Source organism: Nelumbo lutea, chromosome 4 (assembly GCF_056320005.1).
Source record: "Nelumbo lutea isolate HS-2025 chromosome 4, American lotus-T2T, whole genome shotgun sequence".
Taxonomy (NCBI): Eukaryota; Viridiplantae; Streptophyta; class Magnoliopsida; order Proteales; family Nelumbonaceae; genus Nelumbo; species Nelumbo lutea.
Window position 1 is genome coordinate 27,377,278 of NC_142687.1, and position 27,457 is coordinate 27,404,734.

General features: G+C 38.8%; 1 protein-coding gene across 6 annotated transcripts in view; it reads left to right on the forward strand.

Moving 5' to 3' along the window:
* Positions 1-27,457, forward strand: part of SWEETIE (HEAT repeat-containing protein) — a 167,935-nt gene that overhangs the window by 67,854 nt on the left and 72,624 nt on the right. For 3 of the 6 annotated variants that reach the window (XM_088985204.1, XM_088985207.1, XM_088985205.1), the window contains exons 16-26: positions 16,650-16,790; positions 16,882-16,992; positions 17,147-17,314; positions 17,448-17,534; positions 17,669-17,762; positions 21,319-21,387; positions 21,490-21,612; positions 21,705-21,773; positions 21,884-21,988; positions 22,164-22,252; positions 23,161-23,317. In XM_088985204.1, the coding sequence (XP_088841330.1) occupies positions 16,650-16,790; positions 16,882-16,992; positions 17,147-17,314; positions 17,448-17,534; positions 17,669-17,762; positions 21,319-21,387; positions 21,490-21,612; positions 21,705-21,773; positions 21,884-21,988; positions 22,164-22,252; positions 23,161-23,317 (1,213 nt within the window). The remainder of the gene's footprint in view (positions 1-16,649; positions 16,791-16,881; positions 16,993-17,146; positions 17,315-17,447; positions 17,535-17,668; positions 17,763-21,318; positions 21,388-21,489; positions 21,613-21,704; positions 21,774-21,883; positions 21,989-22,163; positions 22,253-23,160; positions 23,318-27,457) is intronic. The other 3 variants (XM_088985209.1, XM_088985210.1, XM_088985208.1) reach the window with 2 other exon arrangements.

Genomic DNA, 27,457 nt, shown 5'->3' on the forward strand with positions numbered 1-27,457 from the left:
CAATAAAAAGTTCCAGAGGCTGATAAAGTCCAGACCCTTCTATCTGATTTAGTGGGATCTAAGGAAATACCTTCTAGAATGTTAAGAAGAGATAAAGTACTATTCAGTTCTGACTCTCTAACTGCTCTTCTAAAACCCAAGTTCCACCCAAACCCTGAGGGAGCTTTTGAAGGCACCAAACTGGATATAGGCTTATTTTTCAAATCAGACAGGGCAAATTGAGAAGGGAATTGATCCTTCAAGGGAGAACCCCCGATCCAGACTTCTTCCCAAAATTTATACCAGAGTGCAAATCATACCTTGTCCACAGAATGAAGAGAGGCAAAGAAGCTTGGATAGCTCTCCATGGAGAAGCTCTTGTAGTCCTAGCCAAAATTCCAGCATCCCATCCATTGCTTGTGTGCCCATGAATACTCTCTACGATCTTTACCCACAACCTCTCTTTCTCTAGGGGCCCGACAAGGCCACATTCCTCTTCTGAATATCCCTAACCCTAGGCCTCCACTCTTTGCTCACTAGATCCCACCTAACCCTATGATCCTTTTTCTCCTCACCTTGGTCCCATAGAAAATTCCTCATTAATTTTTCCAGCCTTTTAGAAATCTTCCTTGCATTTTAAAAGCTGACATAAAATATATCGGAAGGTTGGCATGGGTAGATTTTATCAATGTGGCTCTCCCCCCCAAGGACAAGTAATTTCTCTTCCATGAGGCTAACCGCTTCTCAAATCCCTCTACCACCGAATCCCAGAAGTTCAGTCTCATTGGTTTATCCCCAAGAGGCAACCCCAAGTACTTCACTGGCCAATTGGATACCACACGCTCTAAAATGTCTGCACGACTGCACACTCTTCCACCTCTCTCTCCTCAAGATTCACCCCTACTATATAGCTTTTGTCAAGGTTCACCTTTAGATTAGACATTTGCTCAAACAGCTGTATGCTAAGTTTCAAATTCTTAAACCATATGCAATCACCAGCTTCACAAAAGAGGATTGTATCATCCGCGATTGTAGATAAGTTAGAGGTACCCCATCCTTACCAACTCTCCAGCCTTTTATTAGGTTCCTACAGTCTGCTCTAGTGACCAGTCTTCCCAAGACATCTGCTATCAAAGTAAACAAGAATGGAGATAAGGGACCCCCTTGCCTTATTCCCCTTATTCCCCATCACCCACTTACACCATCTCTCTCCAAAACCAAAGTTCAACATTACTTGGAGCAAAAATGACCAATCCACTGAATCAAATGCCTTTTCCAAGTCCAATTTACATACCACACCCCTCTTCCTAGATCTTTTGAAATCCTCCACACTTTCATTTGCAATCAGAATTTGATCAATAATCTGTCTACCCTCGTCCCTCAACTTTCATTTACAGTTACCTTTTTTGGCCTGCAACGGAATCTGGTGTTTTGGTTGATTTTCTTGAAACTTGGAGTTCAGATTGAACTGAATATTGATCTGTTAGCAGTGTTAGTTGTTATTGGAAGAGTTTGGTGCCTGTACACATCTCTGTTTTGTTCTATCGTAGATAATAATATTCTAATAAGGGAGTTGTTCTACTGTTTCTTTTTCTGAAACATTTCCTGAGACTCTGTTGAGGTTGTTGGGTGCTGCTTGCTTGTCTCATGGTGCTATTCACTGTCAGTTATTGTTATTACCTTAGTTTGAGTTGTGTTTTAACTGCTGTAATGGTTTCAAAAAACAGTGAAGTTCAGCCATTAGATTTGATGGAAATAATAACACCTTGTGGAAGTTTCATTCTCAGTTTTTTGTAGAGAGTAATGGTAGACCTAATGTGTCAGATGCTGTGGCTCTAGAACTATGGTAGATATTTTTTTTTTGATAAATGATAGAAATTTTATTAGAGCAGAACTAAATATCACATGATTACAGAGTACATCCAGTGGAGGCATGAGATGCTGCCCCAACCAGAAAGACAGATTACAACTGATCCCTGAATAATTCAGGCTTATGCACCCCCTGTTTTCCAAAGAAATCAGCCATCCCGTTAGCTGACTGCCTTTTCCATTGGACTGAAATTGCCATATCTCTGACCAGCTACTTAAATCTTTTCATATATTTTTTGTATTTCCAAATTACAGTTTCAGATTCCCTCAACCACCCTATTACCAGTTTAGGGTCACCTTCAACTAACAGTCTTTCATAATTTAATTCTCTAGCAATCTGTATTCCTTGTAAAACAGCTTGGAGTTCTGCAAAAACTGAGTCCCCTACTCCAATTGGACCTGAGAACACAGCAATAACATGACCTTCAGAGTTTCTAAAAACTCCCCCTATACCAGCCTGGCCTGGGTTCCCTAGGCTGCTGCCATCAAAATTCAGTTTGATGAATCCTTCATCTGGTGGTTTCCAGCCTACAACTGCTTTAACCCTTGTAGCAGAACTTCTAGCTACAGCTTCCAAATTTCTCCACATATCATCAAAGGAGAAATCAGAAAATAGCTTTAGGGACTTGGCCCGCATTAAAGCTCTATATAATATGCAATCCAGCACTGCTTTTCTTTCTTTATCATTGAATACTCTGCCATTCCTTTCCTCCCACACCGTCCAAATCAATGCAGCCCTGATACATCTCCACAAAATTTTATCCCTTCTCTTTGGCCAACCGAAAGTCATTGGTTCAAAGGGGCTTCTAATCTGAATAGGCAAGCTCCACCGTGACCAAGAAGTTCAAAAATCTTTTCCCAAAGACTAGCAACAGAAGGGCTGGATATCAGAAGATGGTTGCAGTTTTCTCCACTTGCTTTACACAAGGTACACCAGTTAGGGGACAGGCACATAAAAGGTCTTCTTTTTTGCAAAACATCCAGAGTGTTTATTTTCCCATGGAAAACTTCCCAGAAAAAACAAAGCAGACATTGCACCACAGAGGGTCACAATATAGCCTAGAACAGCTGCTGCCTATGAACTCCCTGTTTGACTAATGAATTAACCATCCCATTTGCAGTTATCCCGGTCCATGTGAATGAGGCATAGGGGATGTCTATAAATCCAAGGAGCATTACCTCTTGAATTAGCCCATGATATCACTACATTTGAGTCCCCTTCTACCTCCAAGTTCATAAGATATGCTTGCTTGGCAAGTTTTAACTTCTGTAGCAGAGCTAAAAGTTTAGCCTTTAAAGAATCACCTTCCCCTAAAGGTCCTGAATACATAGCTTAGAAGCAATCTCTAATCACACCACCAATTCCTACCAGTCTCTGGTTTCCAATAGAGCTCCCATCAAAATACAGCTTGACTTTGTTGAGATCTGGGGACTTCCACTCCATCACCTTTATTTCATTCTTCTTAGAAGAGTGCTACTTCATTCCATGCTCTTATATATCAGTAATCGAGAAACTTTGAATGAGCTCAAGTGTTTTCACCCAGTGTGCAACTTTTATCTTTATGGCCTCCCTCCACTAGATCTTCATTGACTTGAACTTCTCATTGAAAATTCTCGCATTCCTTTTCTCCCAAACAGTCCACACCACTACTGCCCTAACTGATTTGCACATGACCCTTCCTCTTTTTGTTGGCTACCTTAGGAACTCTAGGTTGAAGAGGCTTATTACATCTTGGGGAGTACTCCACCTGCAACCAAATAGAGAACAAAAAGATTCCCAAACAAAGAGCAAAGAATACACATTTGAGGGGAGAGGTATTTATTTGGCCTCCCTTTTAGAAGCATGTCACAAGCGTTCACCTTCCCAAGAAAAACCTCCTAGCACATAGCTTGAATTTTGGTGTAATGGATTTCTCCAAGTCTCTTTCACTGGGAAATTCTCACCCCAACAGGATTTTGCACCAGAGTATTAAAAAAGGAAGCACGAGTAAAGGTGCCATCTGGTGAAGTTGACCAAACTCTAGTGTCCTCCAAAGATTGAACCAATAAGGCATAGTTGTCAAGGCGACGCCTAGGTGACAAGGCACCCTTGGAGTCTCACCTCGCCTAATCGCCAAGCAGTTTTCTATAGCGTGTTATAACAAGCTTTTATATTCTTAATTTTTTGAGGTTATAATTATAAAACTGACATTTTTAAATTAAAATATTCATTTTGTGTGTTTATATACTAATTTCTTTTTGTTATTATCTTATTTGTTAGGGTTTAATCAACACAAACATTGCTAAATGCTGTATTGAACCGTCAAAGACTTCAAAACCTGAACCAATAAGTAAGAAAGAGCATGAAATGTTGTCCAATCAACACATTTTCTTCTTTTTCTTTACTAATTTTGTGTTTTTATATACTAATTTTTTTTCTTCCACCTTTTCTTTTCTTCTTTTCCTATAACAGAAATAGGGGTTCAGCCCCTATATTTTTCAAAATTTCTTTTCTTTCTTCTTTTTCTTCTCATGAATTTGTTGGAATATGTTGATTTTCTATACTTCAACATGAAGCTTATACTTTTCTTATGAAAATTATGGATATTTATTAAGGAAATATGATTATGGAACCTAGGGAACTACCATAGGATACATGCTTTTACTTGAAAAAACCCATTGCCTAGGTGACGCCTAGGCGACTAGGCGCCCCTTGTTGCCTAGCCTTGCCTTGGCACCTTGAAAACTATGCAATAAGGGACTCACTCATTATTCCCTCAAACCCCTTCTGAAAGCAAAATCCCAATTTGGACCAAAGTAAAAAAAAGTGACACAACTTGATATAGGTTGTAACTTGTAGTCAAAAACTGAATAAAGTTTAGGGAAATGAGAACAAAGAGGAATATATCCATCCATAGATCTTCCCAAAAGATCACCCTAGAACCACAACCCAAATCAAATCTAATGAGACTAATAAAGATTGGATATACCTCTTGTATTGCTTTCAACGAAGAGCTCAAGGATGATGTGGGGACTACCTTTGCATTCCAACCATTGTTCGTTGTTTGAATACTTCAACCCTTGTGATTAAGTCATTGGTTGAAAGAAGAAGAGTGAAAGAAAGAAGAGGAGGAAGAGAAAAAGGGCCCAGCCCCTTTTTTTATTTTTCTTTTCCTTCTTTTTCTTCTCATTGATATGCTGATTTTCTATACTTCAACATGACCTCTATACTTTTCTTATGAAAATTATGAATAATTATTAAGGAAATATGGTTACGGTACCTAGGGAACTACCCTAGGATCTATGTTTTCTACATAAAAAGATCCATCGCCTAGGCGACTAGGCGACTAGGCGACAAGGCACCCCTCCTGTCGCCTAGCCTCGCCTCGCCTTGTCACCTTGAAAACTATGGGCATCATCAATTGGAACTAAAAGAGGAACCACTAGAGAACTGTGAGAAGCATCAACACTAATAAAAGTAGGAACTGACTCAAAATAAAGGTAACATCAAGACAAACAAATGATCGCTGAGTAAGAGGATTATAGCACTTATATTCATATGGTGTAGAAGGGACTCAAGTAAATCACTATTCTTTTTTTCAATCACCCCATTTTGTTGTGGAGTGTATGTACAAGAAGTTTGATGAATAATACCGTGATGCTCCAAATATTGCTAAAACAAAGTAAGAGCGTACTCTTTGCCATTATCAAAACGAAGAATTTTTATTGGAACACCAAACTAATTGCAAATTTCAGCATCGAGCTTTTGAAAAATAGAGAATAATACACTTCTTTCATAAGATAAATCCATGTCATCCTTGAATTGTCATCAACAAAAATTACAAAATTCTTGTAACCATTATAGGACACAATTCTATTTGGAACCCGAACATTTGAATAGACTTAGGAAAAATGACTCAATACATGATGATCAGCTTTAGGACTGAAGGAAACCCAATGGTGTTTCCCATACTGGCACGACTCACACTGTAGTGATGACAGTTGATTCAATGACGGATGGCCAAGTGTGCAATTCCATTGGAGAGGTGTAAGGGAGGACTGGAATGCCATTTGAGAGCTTTTCACCCACCATCAAGATACTACAATCCTCTTGTCTCACTTCCTCATCTTGAGATCTTGAAAGACATAAGATGGGTAAAGAGTGATGGAACAATTAGGGAATTTGGTTAATTTACTAACTGACATAAGATTAAAAGGAAATTTAGGCACATGCAAAACAGATGATAAGGATAAAAATGCAACATCAACATTACCAACACCACAATGTGTGAGGTGGAGGGTTGAGAGAGGGAAGAGAACACACCTGGAGTCCTAGTCATATGATTAGAGGCTCCAAAACCGATAATCCAAGGAGAGGGTTTGGATGCCAAATAAACCATACTTAAGTGAGCAAGAGTAGTTGTGTTCTGCTGGGGCATAGCCTAAAGAGACCTTTCATATTCATCACAGGGAACAATCATCATCTCCTTCCCAGGAATAGATGTAGAAGATGCCGGATCAAATTGGTAGTTATCACCTGCTTCACCACCATTTGTTACATAATGATTGGCTCATGTAGATCATAGCAAAAGTTCACTATATGTCCCTCCATACCACAATAGGTGCACTTCCTAGGACCATTGCCTCATCCTCTACAACAACCTCTCGCTGAATCGCAACCATCACTACCTCTACCACCTCGGCTAAACATAGGACCACAATAGCCTCCTCTAACTCTACGACTACCACCTTGATTACCACAACCTCCCTCTCCTGCTACAGAAAATGCTGACCTATCAGAAGTCATAGTGTTTTCTGTAGGTCCAGGCGAAATCCTACGAAGTCAAGCAAACACCTCAAGAGAGAGATGAGCAGAACCCCCATATTTGTACTCTATCTTGCTCATTTTCCGACTTCAATCCCACCAAAAATATAGTCACCTCAAGTTGCTCCCTCTATTGTTGTTGAACCTTAACATCTGGAATTAAGGGATGGTAAATATTGAGTTGATTCCTGAGGTTTCTCATATTAGCATAGTATTCTTCAAGATTTTGATTTCCATGTTGCAAACTGAAATACTCTTGGTAGATTTGGGTATACCCTTGTAGTGTTATTTTGACTAGAGTAGAGTTTCTTAGCATGACCCCATATTTCTTTGGCTGTATCAAGAAACATAAAGTTAACATTTATTTTGGGCTCCATACCATTCCACAGCCATATCATAATCTGAGCATCTTCCCATTCACACTCACTTAATGTTGGAGATTCAGTTGAGGATTTCTCATTCTTCACATGATTCACCTTTTTCTTAGTCCTAAGAAAACCTCCACTGATTTGACCCATGGCACATAATTCTGACCATTAAGTTTGATTGATGTCATTCTTACACTTAGAAAATCAGGGGTTATCATCACATTTGATTTTTGATCACCACTAGTCTCTCCTATTGTTGCCATAATGCTGTCTACTGAAAGCTATCAACACTACTATTCTACTACCAACTCACAAAAACTGATTGTCACATACAAAAGAAATATTACCTGGTTATTACAGCAGTTCACCCACCTCCTAACAACACCTTCCAAATTCCATCCCACATAACATATCAAGGAGAGACATGCAAGAACCACACCTGGAATACATTCTGCAGCTTTCTCCACCACAAAGTTCAGCCACAGTTTCAGCCAGCATCAGTACTGTCAAATTAGGGTTTAAACCACCATTCGACCACTAGGACTGTCATTGTGACGGCAGTTCATAGGGTGCTGAAATAGGTTGCCGCAGCCTCTTCAGTCCCTTAACTCACTTTGTAACCCAGAAAAGATAGAAGGGAAATGAAAGGAGAAAAAAAACCACAGCTGTGCCTTCTCTTTTACAGCAGTCGTAGGTTGACAGAAGAGAGAAAGAAAGAAGAAGAGGAAGAGAAAAGAGAGAAAAGAGAGAGAAACTATGGTCTGGACTAGAGAGAATTAGTTCTCTCCTAGCTGACCCAAGCTTATATAGATGTGATAATATTACAATGACTAATATGTCTCTATTTAAGTGTGAGGACAGTAACTTAAAGTAAGACAAAACTGACAAAGCATAACTTAATAAGAAGATAAAAGACCAAATCACTCCTGTTTAGTCAATTCTAACAACTGTTATTCATCATCCCATGGATGCATTCTATAACCTTGTGCCACAAACTGTCTCTTTCCAATGGAAACCTCCAAAGCCACTTTCACTAAGTTCCGCAATCCTCAACCTCCCTTTGTAGGTGATCCCTCTTTCTTCCCTAGGTTCCCAGTGAAAATCCCTCATTAGTTTTTCTAATTGTCCTACTACTCTAGCGGGAATTCTAATTTTTTTTTGATGAATGAATGATATTTTATTAAATAGAGATAGAAATAGTACAAGCATGAAGCACCCTAAGAGGAGGCACAAGGTGTTATCTTCCCATTAAGGTGGTTCCAGACCCAACTCTTTTCAGATTGCAATTACAAATTAGCGAAAAACAGAGAATCCCTTGAAGCCCCTTGTTTAGCTAAAGAATCTGCCAAAGCATTTGGCGATCTACTAACCCATTGAAAGCTAATTGACATGGTTCTCATAAGCAAGGTTTAAAATGTCGATGTCGATGGAAATGTCGCTTACCAAAATATAGGACATATGTCGGAAATGTTGGAAATGTCAAGGGGAAATATTGTAAAAATTAGAGACATTGTGGAAATATTATGAAATATGTGGAAATATGCAAAGATATTTTCTAAAATGATAAAAGAAGCATTAATACATATTTCTAGATTATATAAAGCTAAGAAACTAAGATCAATAACAAATTAGTAAATGGCGATTTACTGATTTATTATGCATTTTGATGTTTTTACAAGGTTATCTGATATTTTCTTTTCTTATTTTTAATTCTGATTTATTATAATCTCTAATATATTTGTTTCACACTAGTAAATAGAAATACATTTATTCTGACTTTTTAAACATTGAAGTTATAATGCATTATGTTTAATTATAAATTTAATAAACTGATTCTCCTTTTTGTAGTATTAAGATTATGGTAAATTCTGATTTCTTACAAAACTTAGTGAATTTATTATGATTTTTAATACTAAATTTATAATAAATTATGATTTAGTATAAAATTTATTAAATTTATTCTGATTTTTTATATTAAATGTAGAATATGGTTTATTATAAAATTTAATAAACATTTTCTGATTTTAATAAGTATTTTAAAAAGTACTAACTAGTTAATATTTTATTACTTGAAAAACATTTTATGTTTTATATTGTAAAGTAATTAATTCATTCTTTTGTTTTTATATTTTGTTAATTCTTTTTATAAATTTTTTTTGAAATTTTAAATAGAAATTATTAATGGAATAATCTATTATTAATATACTGTATTATATTAATATAATATACTATTATATTATATTTTTAATGTACATTAGTCGACATTAGTCAACATCTTGTCGACATAATAGGAAAAACTGTATTTTTTTTTTGTTATTTGGACCGATTTGGTCGACATTTCCGAAATATAGGAAATGTGGACCGACATAATGTAATTTTTATATTACCATCCATTTTCATGTCGGCGAGCTTCGACATCGACATATGTCGGGCAACATTAGCGACATTTGGCGACATTTGAAACCATGCTCGTAAGCCATTTGACTTTTTTGATTATGTCCCTTTATCTCCAAACAACAGTTTCTGGGTCTGACATCAATCCCACTATCACCTTAGAGTCTCCTTCTACTATCAAATTAGTCACTCCAAATTGGTTGGAAATCTGTAGTCCTTGTAGCATAGCTAATATCTCAGCCCTTGTAGAGTCTCCATAACCCACTGGACTTGAGAATAAGGACAAAATATTGCCATCCTTATTCCTCAAGATCCCTCTAATACCCGAAGGTCCTGAATTGCCTTGACTGATCCCATCAAAGTTCAACTTTACAACTCCTTTCGGAGGGGGTAACTAACTTGCTTGTGTTCTGATTTTCTTGGATGATGTGGAGGCCACTGCTGCCCAACTCCTTCGAAGGTCATCACTAGAGTAATCCGCAAAGAGAATAGCAGTTTTTAGCCAAAGAATTGCCCTTGTCAGTATACAACCCTCTATTTCAGCAATGCTTCTCTCCTTCTAGAAAATTCTGGTATTTCTTTCCTCCCAAATGGTCCATAAGAGGGCTGCCCTAATACATTTCCACATTACTTTCCCTCTCTTTGTTGGCCAACCAAAAAAAGAGGGATCGAAAAGTAGATTTATTTTAGGAGGCAGGTTTCACCTGTACCCAAGCAACATAAAAACCCAATTCCAAATATTTACTGTAAAAGAGCAAGAAATCAGTAGGTGATAACAATCCTCATTCTGCACTTTACATAAAATGCACCAATTGGGGGACACACATGTATAAGGTATCTGTTTTTGTACATTGTCCACAATATTAATTTTACCATAATACACTTACCAACAGAAACCAGAAATATTATGTGGAATTGGCCTTGACCAGACTTCTTTAACTAGGAACAACAAAGGGGAAGGAGTAGAGCATATGGACTTAAAGAAGGAAGAACAAGAGAAGGAGCCACTCGAGGTCAAAGACCAAAATCTTCTATCTGGTTTAGGAGGATCCGAACAAACAGAATCAAGTAAAAGCAAGAGCTTAGAGGCAGAAACTGGTTCTTCATCCCTCAACCCTCTACAGAACCCAAAATCCCAGTTAAGAGACAATGGGAGAATGGGGGGAGGAAGTAACCTTGAAACATGCTCCTTTTTATAGAGGGGAATAGAAGTCTTTTAATGGTTGGTTGCCCACCCAAACATCTTCCCAAAAAAGCACAAAATTACCATTGCAGACATCATACCTTACGAACTTGAGAAATTTTGGGAGGATGCTGAAATCACCTTTGAAGGTGTAGTGAGTGTGGCCCGTCGAGATACCCCAGCATCCCAACCGGATTCAGAACAGCCATGGATACTAGCCACCACCTCGTGCCACAATCTCTCTCTTTCTAGAGGCCACCTCCATAACCACTTGCCCAAAAGAGCTTCATTCTTATTTACTAGGTTCCCTAACCCTAAGCTCCCTTGTTCCTTGCTTCGACTCACCACCTCTCATCTAACCAAATGGTCCTTTTTCTCTGCACTTGGCTCCCACAAAAAATCCCTCATCAACTTTTCTATCTTCTTGGCTTCCCTAACAGGTATCTTAAAAATAGACAAACAGTAGATAGGTAAGTTTGCTAGTGTGGCCCTAATCAAAGTTATTCTACCCCTAGAGAGATATAGTTCTTTTTCCAAGTCACTAGTCTTTTTTCAAACTTCTCTACCACTGGGATCCAAAACCTACTTTCCTTTGGATTTGCACCTAGGGGAAGTCCTAGATAGGTCAAGGGCCAAGCAGAAATAGGGAATTCTAAGCAGGCAACAATAGACTCCAACTTCCTTCCCTCCACATTTAGCCCCACCACACAACTCTTCTCAAGATTTATTTTCAGGTTAGAGACTTTCTCAAAGAGGGTTATTAGATTTCTCAGATTTCTTGCCCTCAACAAATCACATCCCTCACAAAAGATTATGATATCATCTTCAGGTGAGTAACTGAAACTTGATTTCTTCTTAATCACCATCCTCTTATCAATCCAACCCTATCTGCTTTTGACAAAAGTATACTAAAATCATCAGCAACCAATGTGAAAAGGAAAGGGGACAATGGATCACCTTGTCTCAAGCCCCTACATGCTGGGAAAAAAAATCCTTTACTACAATTACTAAAACTGAGTAATGGCAAGATGTCAGACAACCACTTATCCACTTGCACCATCTATCCCCAAAACCACACTTTTTGAGCACCTCTAGCAGAAAACCCCAATCCACTAAATCATAGGCCTTTTCAAGATCCAATTTCTAAACAAAACCTTGCCTACCCAATCTTCTCATCTCTTCCACACTTTCATTTTCTATTAAAATTTGGTCAACTATTTGTCTACCATGAACAAAAGCACCTTAAGCTTGACTTATGATGGGGGGAAGAGCCTTTTTTATCCTCAAAGATAAGATCTTTGCCAGTATCATGCTTTTTACCAAACTGTTTGGCATAAAGTCTTTGGGATATTTGGCCTCTTTCTTCTTAGGGACTAGGGCTAGGAAAGTGGCATTTACTCCACGGCTAATGATAGACTATTCCTCAAATTCTTTAAAACTTCTAACAAGTGTCCTTCAATTATGTTCAAACAATCTTGAAAGAAAGCCATAGTAAAGCCATTTGGCCTTGGTGCCTTAGATCTATCCATTGAAAAAACTGCTTGTCGGATTTCCTCCTCCTCAAAACTCCTTCCCAACCACAATTTCATCTCTTTAGACAGTGTAGGCCAATCCAACCCAGCCAACTCCATTCGACTAGCTAGAGGTTTCCTTAAGATAGATTTGAAGTGCACTACAAAACAATTGGCTATTTCCTCTTGAGAGTCCAACTCCACACCATCCACTTCAAGTTTAGTCACCAAGTTTTTCCTTCTTCCATTGGCTATCTCATGAAAAAATTTGGTATTCCCGTCACCTTCCTTTATCTATTTATGCCTACATTTCTGTCTCCAAGATATCTCTTCTCACAAAAGAACCTCCTCTAATTCCTTTTTCAACCTCCACCTTAGTTCTCTTTCCTGAGTATTCATGGTCCGGTGAGATTCCTTCTCATCCAGGTCCTTTATTTGGGTCATAAGATTGGATTTCTGTTCCTCTATTCTCCCAAAAAGGTCCTTATTCCGTTCTCTTAAGTTCCCCTTCAAGCTTTTCAACTTCTTATGAAACCTTACCCCTTTTCACTTCACCCTCCTCATATCTTGATTCTATCATTCCCCATTCTTTTTTTCAAAATCTGGATGTGTCAGCCACATATTTTCGAATTTAAAGGGTTTGGGTCCACTCCTGAAAGGTTCTTGTCCTAGCTCAATGGGACAATGGTCAGAGGTAACTCTAGGTAGAGGTTTGGATAGCAAGTCTCTCCAATGATTTTCCCAACTTTCATTAAAAAGGAATCTATCAAGCTTTGAGCAAGTTGGGCTTTCTTAGAAGTTGGACCAAATAAAAAGGCCATGCACAAGAGGAAGCTCCTTAAGCTCACTACAATTAATAAAATCATTACATTTTCTCATACTGGTTATAATGAGCTGTTGGGGGTTGTTTGTCTCATTAATGTAGCGTTGTACATTAAAATCACCACCCAAACACCAAGGACCCTCCCATAGTCCTTAGATTCCATATAACTCTTCCCAGATTTCATTCCTCTCTCTATAGATATTAGGGCCATACACATTGGTCAACACCCAAACAAAACCATTGTTCATCGACTTGAACTTTACAGACATCGAAAAGTTTCCTATTAACTCCAACTGATGATTTACAGATATTAGGGCCATACACATTGGCCCCTCACATTCCAACTGATGATTTTCATGGGAAACAAAATTTTAGAGCCCAACTAAGGTTAAAGGTTCCTACTTGGGAGTGTTTCTTCTTCCCCTTCTGCCACTAAACTCAATGTCCCCTTCTATATCTGAAATCAGCCTCTCTACCTCAGTTCTTTCTTTTTCTTTCTGTTATTTCCCACTCCCCTGGTGCTTGGATAATTCACCCAACCCCTCCCTTTGCATGTACTCCTCTAGGAGAGCACATATTAGATTCCAGATTCTCTGTAACTCCTCTTGCTTTTTTCTCATCTGAAGCTTTCTCTCTTTTTCAACACAACCATTAGCTATGCCCACACCTTCCCCTCTAATAGCTGTTCTTTCTGGTTGAAAAGCTGAGATATCTATTTCAAGCACAGAACCCACATCAGTACCAAAAACCAAATGAACAGACATACCTATACCAATATGGGTCGAGGACGAAGGTTCTGAAGTCCCAGAAAGGTAATCAGGGGCTGCCGCCAAACCTTGTGTCTGAGGAGAAAGTAGAAGTGTATTTGGTTCTATTAAATTTGTGTTGACTATAACATCCAAATCCACCTTAGCATTTTGTCCCCCAACCGCTGAATCTATGTTCTGTGAACAAAAAGATTCATGTTCCTCTGATTCGATGAAGAGAGTGTGTTGCTCTATTGGGAAGGAAATAGGCTTCAGGTTAAGTGTCTCCTGTGTTTCCTTTGTAGGTTCTGCTGGATTTACCACCAATTTTGGTGACTTGAGAGTTTGCAAAACTTCCTCCTGGACGTCTTCTGTTGGGCCCAAGGCGTCATCTTCTAAGAAAAGCAAGTCTGTGTGAAAGCTTTCATCCTCTAAGATCAACTTTGACAGCGACAGATCCACACTACCAAGGACAACTATGTCGTCTATGTTAGACTCTGAAGAAAATTCCTCCTCCTTGGAGTTGTCTTCCTCCATTTCTAACTGACTACATCTGAAACGTCGGGGATTGTGATGGTCGGATGAGAGATTTTGTAGCTTCTTCCACTGTGAAGTGCTCCCATTCTGGGTTGAGGCTGAAACCTGATTTGCAGGGCTTGAGGAAGAAGATAGACCACAGTTAGTGTCTATCGAAATGTGACCCTTTGGCATGTGACTACTTAAGTGATCATGTGCCTTTGAGGCTGGTGTGCCTTCTAGACTTGGTCCATTTGCCAATTTGACAGATGGGCCAAGTGGAATCAAAGTAATTGGGTCATTTCCTTCTGGAAAAATTGGCCCACACAATTCTGCAGGCTTATGAGTGCTAATATGGGCCCTCACATGACAACTTAAGTTAGAGGCCCCCCTGGTTCGCCCTTAATTGGAGACTCCCTTGTCTTTTCTGCAGCTAGATTAAATTTAAATTGTTTTCCTTTTGAGGAAAGACCCCCTAAAGTGTTTAAAAGCCTGTTCTTGGTGCCTTTAGCTGCCACCTGGGCATAGGTCTTTAAATAAGCCAGCCCATCAACTTGGTCTTCACGTTTTTGACTTTTTAATCTGCCCACTTCTTTTGGAGGAGCTAAAGCCTGCTTATCCATTTTTGTGAAAGTTCTGTTAAACTTCTGATCTTCCAATCCCATCCTTCTGTCAGACCTCTGAACTTCCAATCCTAACCTTCCATGTAGCACCTGTGCCTCTACTTGTTCATCTTTTCCCTCCACAATGCAGCTTCAATGGAGGAAACCAACCACACTGGGATGAACAGTCCACCCACACAAAATTATTTTCCTAGGGATCTCCTCTGGTTTGACTTCCACTCAAGAGGAGGGCTGCTGAACGAAGATCTCCCCAAAATTCACCATAGAAACGTGCGCCACAAAGAACAGCAATGAGAGAGGCTACTTCATGTTTCCATAGATGAAAAGACAGCCCTAATACCTGAATCACCACTCCATCCATAATTGAAAATGTCTTCGTGTTAGATGAGGGAGTCGAATGAAACACATCAAAAGGCCCCCAGGCTTCTTGGAAGTTCTTAGCAGAAACATCCACCAAATTATCAAGGGGATCGAGTACTGCTTTAAAACTGTCAAAAGGAGTTAAATATGAAAGTATTTCTTAACCTCAAATTATGTTGCATAAGATCAGCAACTTTCTTCCAATAGGAGACTGGACTTCTACCTTCAACTACCAGCATCCTTTCCCACACTTCTCTCCTGAAATTGATGTTCACTGTAGGGGTGGCTGTACTTTGAGCCAAAGCTATAGGGTCATACTTGGAGCCCAAAGGTTCAGAGGGAGCTTTCAGTACTTCCACTCGAGAGATCTCCTGTTTTTCTTTCTTTCAGTTAGTCAGAAGAGCCTTAAGAATTTCAGCAGCCCCCTGTCAACCTTGGCTATCCTTTCCTTCTGGGAAGCATACCAATTGTTTCTTACCCTAGGCAAAGAACTCTTAAGGGTAATGTAAAATCCTCTATAGTTCCTTCTGCATTCCAATATGTACCTTCTTCCTGTTTCTGTAACTCTTTCTTTCCAACTTGCGTTCTTCCCTTTGGTTGCAGACTCAACCAGAAAATCTTTGAGCCATTCCACTGTTTCTTTTCCTTCTACCAATACAGTTGCCTTCTGCTTCTCCCTTATCTTCAAGCTAAGTTGTCCCTTGATTTTTAACTCCTCGAACAGAAAATTCTTGGCCTCCACTTTCAGTAAGTGTCTCCACCTTGATGTCGCCATGAAACCTTCAGACCCACAGTCCATTTCCCCCCCTGTTCTCCTAAAATGGAGGGTGCATTCAGAGTCCTTCTGAAAGGAATGTAACTCTCTGCTAAGAAATCCTCAATATGTCTCTCCTAAGCGAACCAAAGGTCCTGGATGACTTGGACTGAAACAATGCAAACTCTTCTCAGTCGTTGGTCTTCTGTCTTCTCTTTTCAGTCACCTGTCTTCTCGGTCTTCTCTTCTCAGTCGTCAGTCTTTTCTGTCTTCTCTTTTCAGTTGTCGGTCTTCTCTTCTTAGTCTCGGTTTATAACCCAAACCCAAAAAACTTGTAACATACTCATAGTTCTGAAGAATCATCCGAGGTGACGTAACGACGAAGAAAGATGAATGGATGGATTTGAGTGGGCGAGCAGGGTTTCGGAGATTGAGAGAGAGATCTGGAGTTTAGGCGGTTAGATTGAGGAGGAGAGTAATGGGCGGGAGAAGAACATCCCGATCTCCAACTTTTCTTCTGGTAGAATTTTCTTTTGTTTTTGATAAGTAGGATTTTCTCTATTATTACCACCAAAAAAAAAAAAAAAAACTGAATGTTAGCCATGCTACTCTTATTTTATGCAACTTCCCAACCCAACAACCTAAGTACATCATATATTAGTTGGTGATGTTAGGCCCCCAATACAATTCTATCTTATGTATCATTCTAGCTGATGCAGCCACTATAACATCAGCAGATCGCAGACCTTGGCACCGTCTGAAAGGAGGCCTGCATGTTGTGTACCTAGGATCAAACCAGAAAGAAAGGAGAAAGGGGTTGTATTTATGTGCTTTTGTCTTGTAGGTGAAATTCCATCAGGGTAGGATATCAACCAGATTAATTCTTGAAGTTACAAAGTTGATATTTATGAGTTGGCATCAGTTGATTGAACTTCTGTTTTCCCTTTGTAGTGTATGGTCTGCTGCAGTTGATGCACTCACAGCATTCATAAGATGTTTTATTTCTACAACCACCATCAATAATGGGGTCTTACTACAGCCAGTGCTAGTATACCTTAGCAGGTAACATGAGTTATTTATTTATCCATTTTTGTACAGGATTATTCTTCCTTTGTTCTGTTTCACTGATAGGATTTCCAATTTACATTTACTTTTTCATGTTGGACTTATTTTTTTGTTGTAAGAATTTTATGTAGTAACCTATTATAATAAGCAGGGCCTTGTCATATGTATCATTGCTAGCAGCCAAACAACTGCCAAACATGAAGCCTTCTATAGACATCTTCATCATCAAAGTTTTAATAGCTTATCAATCACTTCCTGATCCAATGACATATAGCGGTGATCATTCCCAGATTATTCAAATCTGTACTGCCCCTTTTAGGTAAAGCTAGTTTTTACATTTATGTATATAAGTTCTCTTTTTATTCTGATTCTTGGTAAAAAATATACAAGTAGGGAGTTTTTGTTCCCTGACTCTGGTTTCTTGTCCTTTTTATTATGGTTGCTGATTAAAGGGATCCTTCTGGCTGTGAGGAAAGCTCGTGTCTGAGGCTACTTTTAGACAAGAGAGATTCATGGTTGGGTCCTTGGATCCCTGGGAGGTATTTTTTTTTTTTTTTTTGGACTTGCTTTCCTCTTTTTGTTGCCTTTTGAATATTGAGTGCACTTTTATTTGTTCTCTTTTGAACCTTCTCTTTTTGTACCCATCTTGCTCCCCCTGTTCATTGATTTCCAGGGATTGGTTTGAAGATGAACTTCGAGCTTTCCAAGGTGGAAAAGATGGCCTGCTGCCTTGTGTATGGGACAGTGAACTTTCTAGTTTCCCACAGGTGTCAGTCGAGCCCTTTTACAGAAAATTGTGGGTTTTTCTTCAAATGTGTGTTTGTTCATCTAATTGCCTCTCCATTTATTAGTTCATTTCAGTTATGATTGAGAAATTCTATTTAATCTGATTTCATTATTCTTCTTCTGTTATTATCGTTATTGTTATACCACTACTTATTTGATTCTTACAGCCTTCATTCATTGGTCAATATAGTCAATGCAATTGTCCTTAATACTGTACTCCATGGGTTTGTGGATTCATTGTGGTTTGTTTTTTGTACTTGGTAAACCTTATTCCTTAATAAATTATCCTACATTCTACACATTTGCATAGATTACTGTTAAGTCCTGAATTTTTCTGGACTGGGAGCATGTTATTAAAGTACTTCCAATCACAGCTTAAAAAAAAGAAAAATAGGCCTTTTTTAAGTTGGTCTTCTAAGCCTAGTTGTGTGAGTGGGCTGAAGTAATTTATTTAAGAAAGAAAGGGGCCTGCTGTCCATTTTAGCAAACAGCAGGCCCTAAATTAATTTGGGCCTTAATAATGAATCATTAAGCATTTAATGGGCCTGCAGTAGCAAGCATTTAATGGGATAACATGGCCTAAAAAATTAAATTTATATTAGTTATGAAAATATAAAGAGAGGGTTCTTTTCCCTCCTTTGGCCATTTAAGTGGGGTGACACATGGTACCCTAAGAAGAGAGTTTTTTCTCGCCTCAAACCGGTGACACGTGTCACCCTAGGAAGACGGTTATTTTCCCTCTTTTAGCATTTTAAGTGGTAGGACACACATCATCTTAGGAAAAAGAGTTAACTTTTCCCTCCTTAGGCCATTCTAAGTGAGGTGATACCTGGCACCATAGGAAAAGAGGGGTTGAGAGTTACCTAACCACCTCCCTCCTCTATATAAACTCCTCTGCTTGTAGGGCTAATGCCATTGTGTTGGCTAATACTATTCTACTTCTAAAATTTCTGGCAACAAGAGACAAGTGAAAGGAGAAGAGAAGATTGGGACATGAAGAACATAGAAGATAGAATAAGATGAAGGTAGGGAAGTCTGTCTTCCTCCTACACCTCTTTATTATGATATTCCTACAATCTCCTTTATGAGAAGGACTATATCTATTCCTCCTACTCATCTCACCTCATTTTTTCTTTCTTTCTTTATTTCTTTTCTTCATTATATTAGATTGGAATACACATAAGGAGATAACCATCTACAACCTTGTCTATGAAGGTTGATTATTTTTCCTTACTCCATCTTATTCCATAAAATCACTATTTAACATGTAAGGAGATATCCATCTACAACCTCATCCAGGAATCTCTTTGATAGCAGACTCTTTATCAATCTTCAACCTTGGTCATTGCTTTTTCAACAACTTTAGCAAAAAATGGTGGGTTAGGGTGTTGGGAGTGCCCATGCTCTGTGACTGTGAGTAGTAGTGGAAGGTGAACAGACATATACAAGAGAAATTTCAGGGTGGGGATAAGGCCAAGGGAGAGTGGCTTTTTGTTCTCAAGATGTTGAGGCATAGAGAACTAGAGGTCTATGATCTTGGCCTCTCTTACTGAGGTAAAGATGGAAGACCTAAAGTTCCATGAAGAAGAAGGGTTGCCAAGAAGAGTATCTCAAGATCTGTGAGAATTGAGAGGTTGAAGAAGGTGATGATCAGATGATGCGGACTTGGGGTTGGGTCCCTTAAGTGACATGCACCTGATGATAAATATAGGCTGTATGGTATTGTTAGGAGGTATTTAAATAAATTAGGGGGTCTTGGTTTGGAAATGTAAACCAGACATCAAACATGCGGATAAAAGGTTTCAAAGGGACAGGTTTTTCCAGAGTCCTCCATTGAATTGAGAGGACCCAGAAATGGTGGCTCATCTACAACCTGCTTGACTCATAATCTGGGGTTTCAGGTATGCTGGTTCAAAGAAAGGTTCTTGTGGACTTTGGCAGACTTTGGCAATCTATTTTTGGTATACTGATTGCTACAGTTCAGGAAAGGTTTTAGATTATTGAAGATCTGCAGGCCTAGGTGTGAGTTACTAACTTCAGCATGCCTGAAAAAGATCCAAGGGGACTGAAAAATAAGTTAGGTTGGCCAAACAATACAAAGACTATTGCTTCCAAGCTTGTCATTATTGCCCCTGACGATCTGGAAGAGGATACTGCTCCAATGGCTATCACCTTCAGCTGATGAGGAGCCCGGTCTGGGGGATAAATTTGATAGTGTGACAGTCCATAGGATAGATATGGTGGATGCAGTGCAACATTGTGAGAATGCTACTATGAGAATTTCAATGAGGATGTGGCAGTCAGAGATGTCAGCAATAACTATGTGAAACTGTGATATATGTGGATTTTATCAAGGTGTAGCAGGATGCCAAGGAAAACATCAATGGTATTGAATCCAATGTGTTAAAATTTTACAATTTACAATATGATTCATGATTTAAATTCTAAAAAATATTATGAATTTTGTTTGAATCCTACAGTTTGATTAGTGAGTCTTGCGATTTATGCATGTTGTAATTAATAATTATAATGCTCTGGACTGCCTAAGTGTTTCTTCTGCTCATTTTCTCATGAGTTTCAAATCAACTCAAATCTTATAGTTTTCCAATGTACAGCCCCTAGTTGTAAAAGTGCTTTTTGTTTAATTTTTTACCAATACAATAAATTATCTTATCAAGTTCTTTAATTTGTTATTTCTTTCTTTTTTTTTCAATTTAGTTTTGTCAAGCAAGACTTGTTTTAAAGCCTTTACTAGAAAATGACTTAATGAGGTTATTCAAGACCTTTTATAAATAATTGTGTTTATTTTCTATCTTATGTAGGTTAAAGAGTCATTGTATGTGGATTATTTTATTTTCAAGTCAAGTTTACCTAGATCATCTTGGTTTCTAGTGTACAAGTGGTAATACATGACAGATGTGGATTATAAGTAGGGCAAAATCACTTTTGTATATATTATTTAAATTTTAGTATATCTACTTCCAGTTTTTAGACAAGTTTTTGAAAAAGAAATAATCTTATGATGTATGATAGATTTATTTTTTAAGAACATTGATCGAATTGAACTGAGATTATGTGTCTCTATGCCAAGTGGTATAAATATGCTCTGAGTCTTCTCTGTAAAGTTTGCAAATGAATTTCTTAATGAAGCATAGAGAACTTGGGAGAAATTTTGCTTGTGGGCAAGAAGAGCCTGAAGTCCCTTCGTTGACATTATCCAATTTCAGTTGGCACAAATAATTATGTGACCACTGGATCATCTATAATGCAGTTGATTTTATTATCTAATAGTAATGGCTCCTTTGCTTTGACTGAAGACTAAGCAGCAATGTTTTGGTTAAGTGTGGTGTTTCTATTTAGTCTAAATTTTATTTTTAATGATGATGTGGACACTTTTTCTTAAATTGTTGAGCTGAGTTGTGGAAGCTTTGTTTTAAATACCTTTGTTGATTTGTTCTTCCCAATACCATATTGGTTGTTTTTACCGATATTTGCTGCATTTAGTTTCAATTCTAATATTTTGATTTGACCATGAAGCCGGAAACCATAGGCAAAATGCTGGTAAATCAGATGCTCCTTTGCTTTGGAATAATTTTTGCCACTCAGGTAGGTAATTGCAGTCATTGGCCTCCTTCTTTCTCTCTCTTATGTGTTTGTGGTTGGTTTCACGTCTACATATTGCTAAGAAAACTTAATGTACTATCCCAGGATAGTAGTGGGATGTTGTTACTGCTTGGCATGATTGAGCAGTGTCACAAAACTGGCAAAAAACAATCCTGGCATGCGTCCAGTATCACCAATGCATGCGTGGCCTTACTTGCAGGGTTTAAGGTTGTTATCATCCCCCATTTGTTCACTTGAAATTTACATTGTGTTGTTTTACTTGTTACAGTGCCTCATAATAGTGTTCTGTTCCTACTTAGGCTTTACTTGCTTTAAGGCCCCAACCTTTGGGAGTGGAAGTATTAACTTGTGCACAGGCAATCTTTCAGGTAGAGATGTAATTGGTGTTAGCAAAATCTTATTAGCTGAGTTTCTTTATTTATTAAACATTTTCTGGAATTTCACCTTGTCTCTTTCCATTTTTCTATCTCGCTTTTAGAATATTCTGGCCGAGGGAGACATTTGCTCATCACAACGGAGGGCATCATCTGAAGGTCTTGGTCTGTTAGCTCGACTTGGGAATGATATCTTTACAGCTAGAATGGTTTGTTCATCTTTTTTTTTTTTTTTAACAATATTTCTCAGGGCTAGTTACCATGTGTCTATTTGTGTTTTCGTGTGTTTGTTGTGCTGTTAACAAAATTCAATATGCTTCCTCTGCAACTTGTTACCCTAGTTTCATTTTTGTTTTTGGCTGAAGTTACTTTTGTTATGGATAGACACGAACACTTCTAGGCGATCTAGCTGGGGCTGCAGATTTGAGTTACAGAGGATCAATAGCTCTTGCACTTGGCTACATCCATCGCAGGTAAGGTGTTGACAATTCTGTTGGGACTTGTTTGGATTTGGGTGGAAATGGAAATTGCAGATTCACTGCTTTACAGATTTCACTCTTTGGATTGAAAAATAGAACTGAAGAATCTTTGCCACATTCTTCCGTTTTAGTGGGTTCTCAAATATGCAAGGGGGGAAGTCATATTAAATCCATTAATTTTGTAATTCTTTCATGCATTTCTAACTCTACCGGTCTACCCCTGAACCTAAGTGTGGCCCTGTGAACTTTTTCTTCAAAACTTAATCATTAGAGAAGGGCTTGGCAATAAAGAAGCTTATATGTTCCATTTTACTTGGACGGAATGAACCCAGGTACTAGAGTAATACCTATATTACTGATTTTTTTTCTTCATTTTAGGAGCTGGTAAATGTTCCTGCAAAAAAAATATAAATATAGCTAGTTGTATCACAGCAAAGGAATAAGTTACTCCAGCTCTTTCTTTATTATTTTATTTTTTGTTTGGTGAAATGACTATTGATTAGAACAAAGAATGAATAAAATATTTACAGATGTCAAACATCCCCACTTAGACCAACCGAGGTTTCCTACCCTTTTTTTGTACCACCGATATTACACAATATACATTGCTATTTTGTAGTTTTCTCCAAACAAATTTTCCTCTATCCATTGTCCTTTTTGCCTACACATGAGCCAATTTATTGGATGGTTTGTGACTCCAATTGTAGCTGAGAATTAGGTTCCTTGCCAGCAATCTTAACTCTCTCATAGTACTCCTGTATTGCCATTTGCCATTGGATTAAGCCATTATTTTCAGTCGAGTACTCTCTGGACACGCTCATTTATCTTTGAAGCTCACTTTTTATTTTTGTCCCTTTTTATTTCTCATACAGTTGATTTCATTTGATCCATCTTCAATGCAGCGCGGGAGGAATGGCATTGTCAACTTTGGTGCCTGCCACTGTGAGCTCAATTTCTTTATTGGCTAAAAGTGCAAATGCTGAATTACAACTCTGGTCTTTGCATGGGCTTCTTTTGACTATTGAAGGTGCTGGCTTGTCATATGTGTCTCATGTTCAAGTAAGTTGGAAATTGGTGACGAAGTTCTACTATGTACATTAGATTTGTATACATAAAGGCATCATACTTGCAATCATGCTGTATTCTTTTTTTTTTTCACACAAGATAATTGTGGAGAGGCCCTTATAGGGCAACAGATATTATAGAATTTACAAAGAGGCCCTTGCAGGGATGAAGAGAAAATAATAAAACAAGAGATACAATACAATATGAACTACAATAATATGGTACATCAAGGAGTTTCTTCACACTCCCCCTCAAACTGATGTAGAGGCATGTGCATCAGTTTGCTTGCTAGAAATAAGTGTCTAGACCTCGTCATGGCCTTTGTGAAGATGTCAGCAACTTGCATATCAAAGGCAACATGAGGGAGAGAGATAGAGTTCGCAAGAAACAGGTCGCGGATAAAGTGGCAGTGCACCTCAATATGCTTTATCCTTCCATGAAAGATAGGATTAAAGGCAACGTTAATAGCACTAGTGTTGTCTGCATACAGAGCAATGGGTGTAGGAGTGGAATGACCCAACTCCTAAAATAAAGATTGAAGCCAAACAACTTCACTACAAACAGATGACATTGCCCTATACTCTACTTTCGTAGAGGACTTGGAAACAATCTATTGTTTCTTGCATTTCCATGATATTAGAGTCACCCATGAAAACACACCACCTGGTAGTGGAGCGGCATATGTTAGGGCGTCCAGCCCAATCATAATCAGCATAGGCCCTCAGTTGGATAGAAGATGAAGAGAAGAAACGACCCTGCGATAAAGAGCCCCAAACATAGCTGATGGTTTGATGCACCGTAGTTAAATGAGTTGACGAGGGGTAGAGACAAGCTGACTAACAACTTGAATTGCATGTGAGATGTCAAGACAAGTCATGGTGAGATAGATGAGAGACCCTACAAGTTGTCGATAGAGGGAAGCATCAGGAAGCAGGGAGCCTTCTGATTTGGATAATTTGACATTCAGCTCCAAGGGAGTATCAACTCGTTTATCATCAGTAAGGTTGGCCAACTTAAGAAGACAAGAGGCATACTTGTGTTGGCAAACAAAATAACCCTGGGAGCTCCGTTGAACTTCAAAGTCCCAAGAAATAGTTAAGAGGGATGAGATCTTTCATGTGAAAGGAACTGTGTAGAAGAGACTTGAGGTCCTGAATTCCTTCTATTTCATCTCCAGTCAACAATATGACATCCACATATCTAAGAAAATGGTAAGGCCTTGAGACCTTTTCCGGACAAAGAGAGAGTAGTCCGACGGACTTTGGCTATACCCAACTTGCACGACAACATCTCTAGTTTTTTTCGACCAAGCTCGAGGGGCTTGCTTTAGCCCATAGAGGGATTTTTTTAGCTGACAAACGAGGGAGGGATCACTACAGTACCTGGGAGGAGGTTTCATATATATTGCTTCCTGTAAATGCCCATGTAAAAAAGCATTTTTCATGTCTAGTTGAAAGATAGTCCAAGAGTGTGCAACAGAGAAGGCTAAAAGAACACAAACAGTAGTAATCTTGGCCACTAGATCAAATGTCTCCTCATAGTCAATGCCATACTCCTATGGATATCCCCGTGCCACAAGCTTGGCTTTGTAATGGTCCAAGTACCCATCCAATTCAGCTTGATGGAATAGGCCCATTTTCTCCCAATAATAGAGCCATCTGAAGGTGCTAGGACAAGGCCCTTGGTGTGATTCTCATGCAAAGCTTGAATCTCTACATCCATGGCATCTCGCCACTAAGCTGATAAGAACGGGGAATATCTGTAGAGGACAAAACAGTAGAGAAGGAGCTATGGTTTGAAGGAAAACCATGGTGGTTAGGTGGTTTAGAGATACGGGTAGAACGATGCAAAGGTACAAGAGGAACAATTAAGGAATCTAAAGTTGGAGCGTTACTTACAGGGTTGTCTGTGATGGGGAAGGATCCAGACCAGGAGGAAGAGGGGTCGTAGGCATTGGAGCTGGACCACGAATCCGCTTGCGAGTGAAGATGTGAAGATCCTTCTCAGTAGTGGACGACAGAGTATCCTGTGTTTCAAAATCATGCAAAACTAAAACAAAGGGTGCAGATAACTTGGCAATTCCTAAAGAAAAGGAGATACGCTCAAGAAAAATCACATTTCGAGAAATACGAATACGATGTGCCGAGGGATCATAACAAAGGAATCCTTTGTAGTTAGGGCTATATCCCATAAAAGTACACATGACAGATTAAGCTGAAAACTCTGAACGTTAACGAGGAGGAAGATGAACAAAGCATAGACACCCAAAGACATAAAGATGGGAAAGATTTGGGGGGGGGGGGGGGGGTTCCAAACATCTTTTGATGAGGAGATATGTTAGCAAGAACAAAAGATGGGATACAATTGATCAGATACATTGTCGTGCTAGCAGCCTCTACCCAAAATGTGGGAGGCGCATGCGACTCTTGTAGAAGAGTCCTTACAACATTGATAATGTGGCCATTCTTTCTTTCTGCCACACCATTTTGCTGAGGAGTGTTCGGACAACGTCATTGGACTTGTATGCCATGATGCTTTAAATAAACCAGAAATTCTCCGTCATTGTATTCTCCCCCTGAGTCTAAGTGTAAGGTCTGCACATTCGCTTGAAACCGAACTCAAACCATGTTATGAAATAACCAAAATGTTGGAAAAACTTCTGATTTGTGTTTGAGACAGTAGATCCAAGTGTACCTGGTACAGTCATCAATGAATAACACCAAATACTTGTATCCCATTCGAGAAACAACAGATGAAGTCCAAACATCACTATGAATAAGCAGAGGATGATGCTGATTGTGATTTCTCAAACTCCAACACAAACAAGTGGCCCATCCTATACCCCTTCCCTTTCACCTTCCTAGTGCATTGGTACTGAATAAAACAACCATAAGAGGAAAAGGTTAAAATGTGACCATCATCAACTAGTTGACCAACGAAATAAGGTTAGCAATAAGTTTATGAACAAGGAAAGTTTTAGCAAGGGACAAGGAGTTTGAGGGGGGAAGTTTGATACACAAATCATCACTCCCAATGATGTCAAGTTTCTCACCATTAGCAGTGACAATATGTCTATGGTTGGTCTCAGACGGTTTGTTTGAGGGTTCAGGATAGGCCCCAGTCATATGATTTGTAGCATCGGAATCAATTACCCAAACGTGAGAGGGAGAAAAGCAATAACCAAAGAACTTACCAGATAGGCCAATAACAGAAAAGGCAGATGAGATAGAAGAGGATACCAATTGTTGTATCTCTTCCTTATTCATGGAAGCAGGGGATTCTCCCTTGGCAATAGAGGTATCAGACACTTGTCCATATCCTCTTACATTCATAGCATTGAGTTAGAAGGGTCTTTTCCACCAGATTTCTTATTCCCTCATACAAGAAAAACAGTATCAGTCCTAGAATCAAAATGTTTCTCTTCTATGTTTGCAGCAGTTAGGAGTCTAGTTTCTTCCCTCAGTAACTCTCCCATCACAGAGTCTAAGTCTTGAAGAGTTCCCCTTCTCAAAATATTTGACCTAATCATTTCATACTCAGGTCTCAGCCTCATGAGAAACTGGTTCACTTTTCTATTTTCAAAATGCTTCTGCAAATACTTGACACACGTAATGGGACCAAAAGGTTCAGTATGAACTAGTTCATATTCAGCCCAAAGATCAATAAAGCCTACATAGTATTCTTGTATCTTTTTGTCCCCTGGCAATAGGCAAAGATCTCAGTTTCAATCTGGTATTGCCGTGACATATTGGACTGATGATAAACCTTCTTCAGAACATCTCATAGGCAGTTCTCAGTCTTCTCATGGGAATACTAATGTGGAGCACAATGGAGCTCAAAATCCAGGAGACTAACTTTCTGTTGTCTAGCTTTGATTGTGTATAGGTTTTACTATCAGCCCCATCAGGTTTACATACAGTTCTATTCAAGTAACCTTCAAGTCCATTTCCCTCAACATAGAAATCGAAATGGAACTTCCACATATTGCAGTTAGTTCCATCAAATTTTAAAAGGAGAAAGTCAATCTTTTCAGCCATCATAAATGAGCAAAATCAACCTAGGGAAAAGAATAGCAGCACTGATGTTTGCAATGTTAATCAGTTCACTTAAATCAGCAATGAACAAGGCAATGAA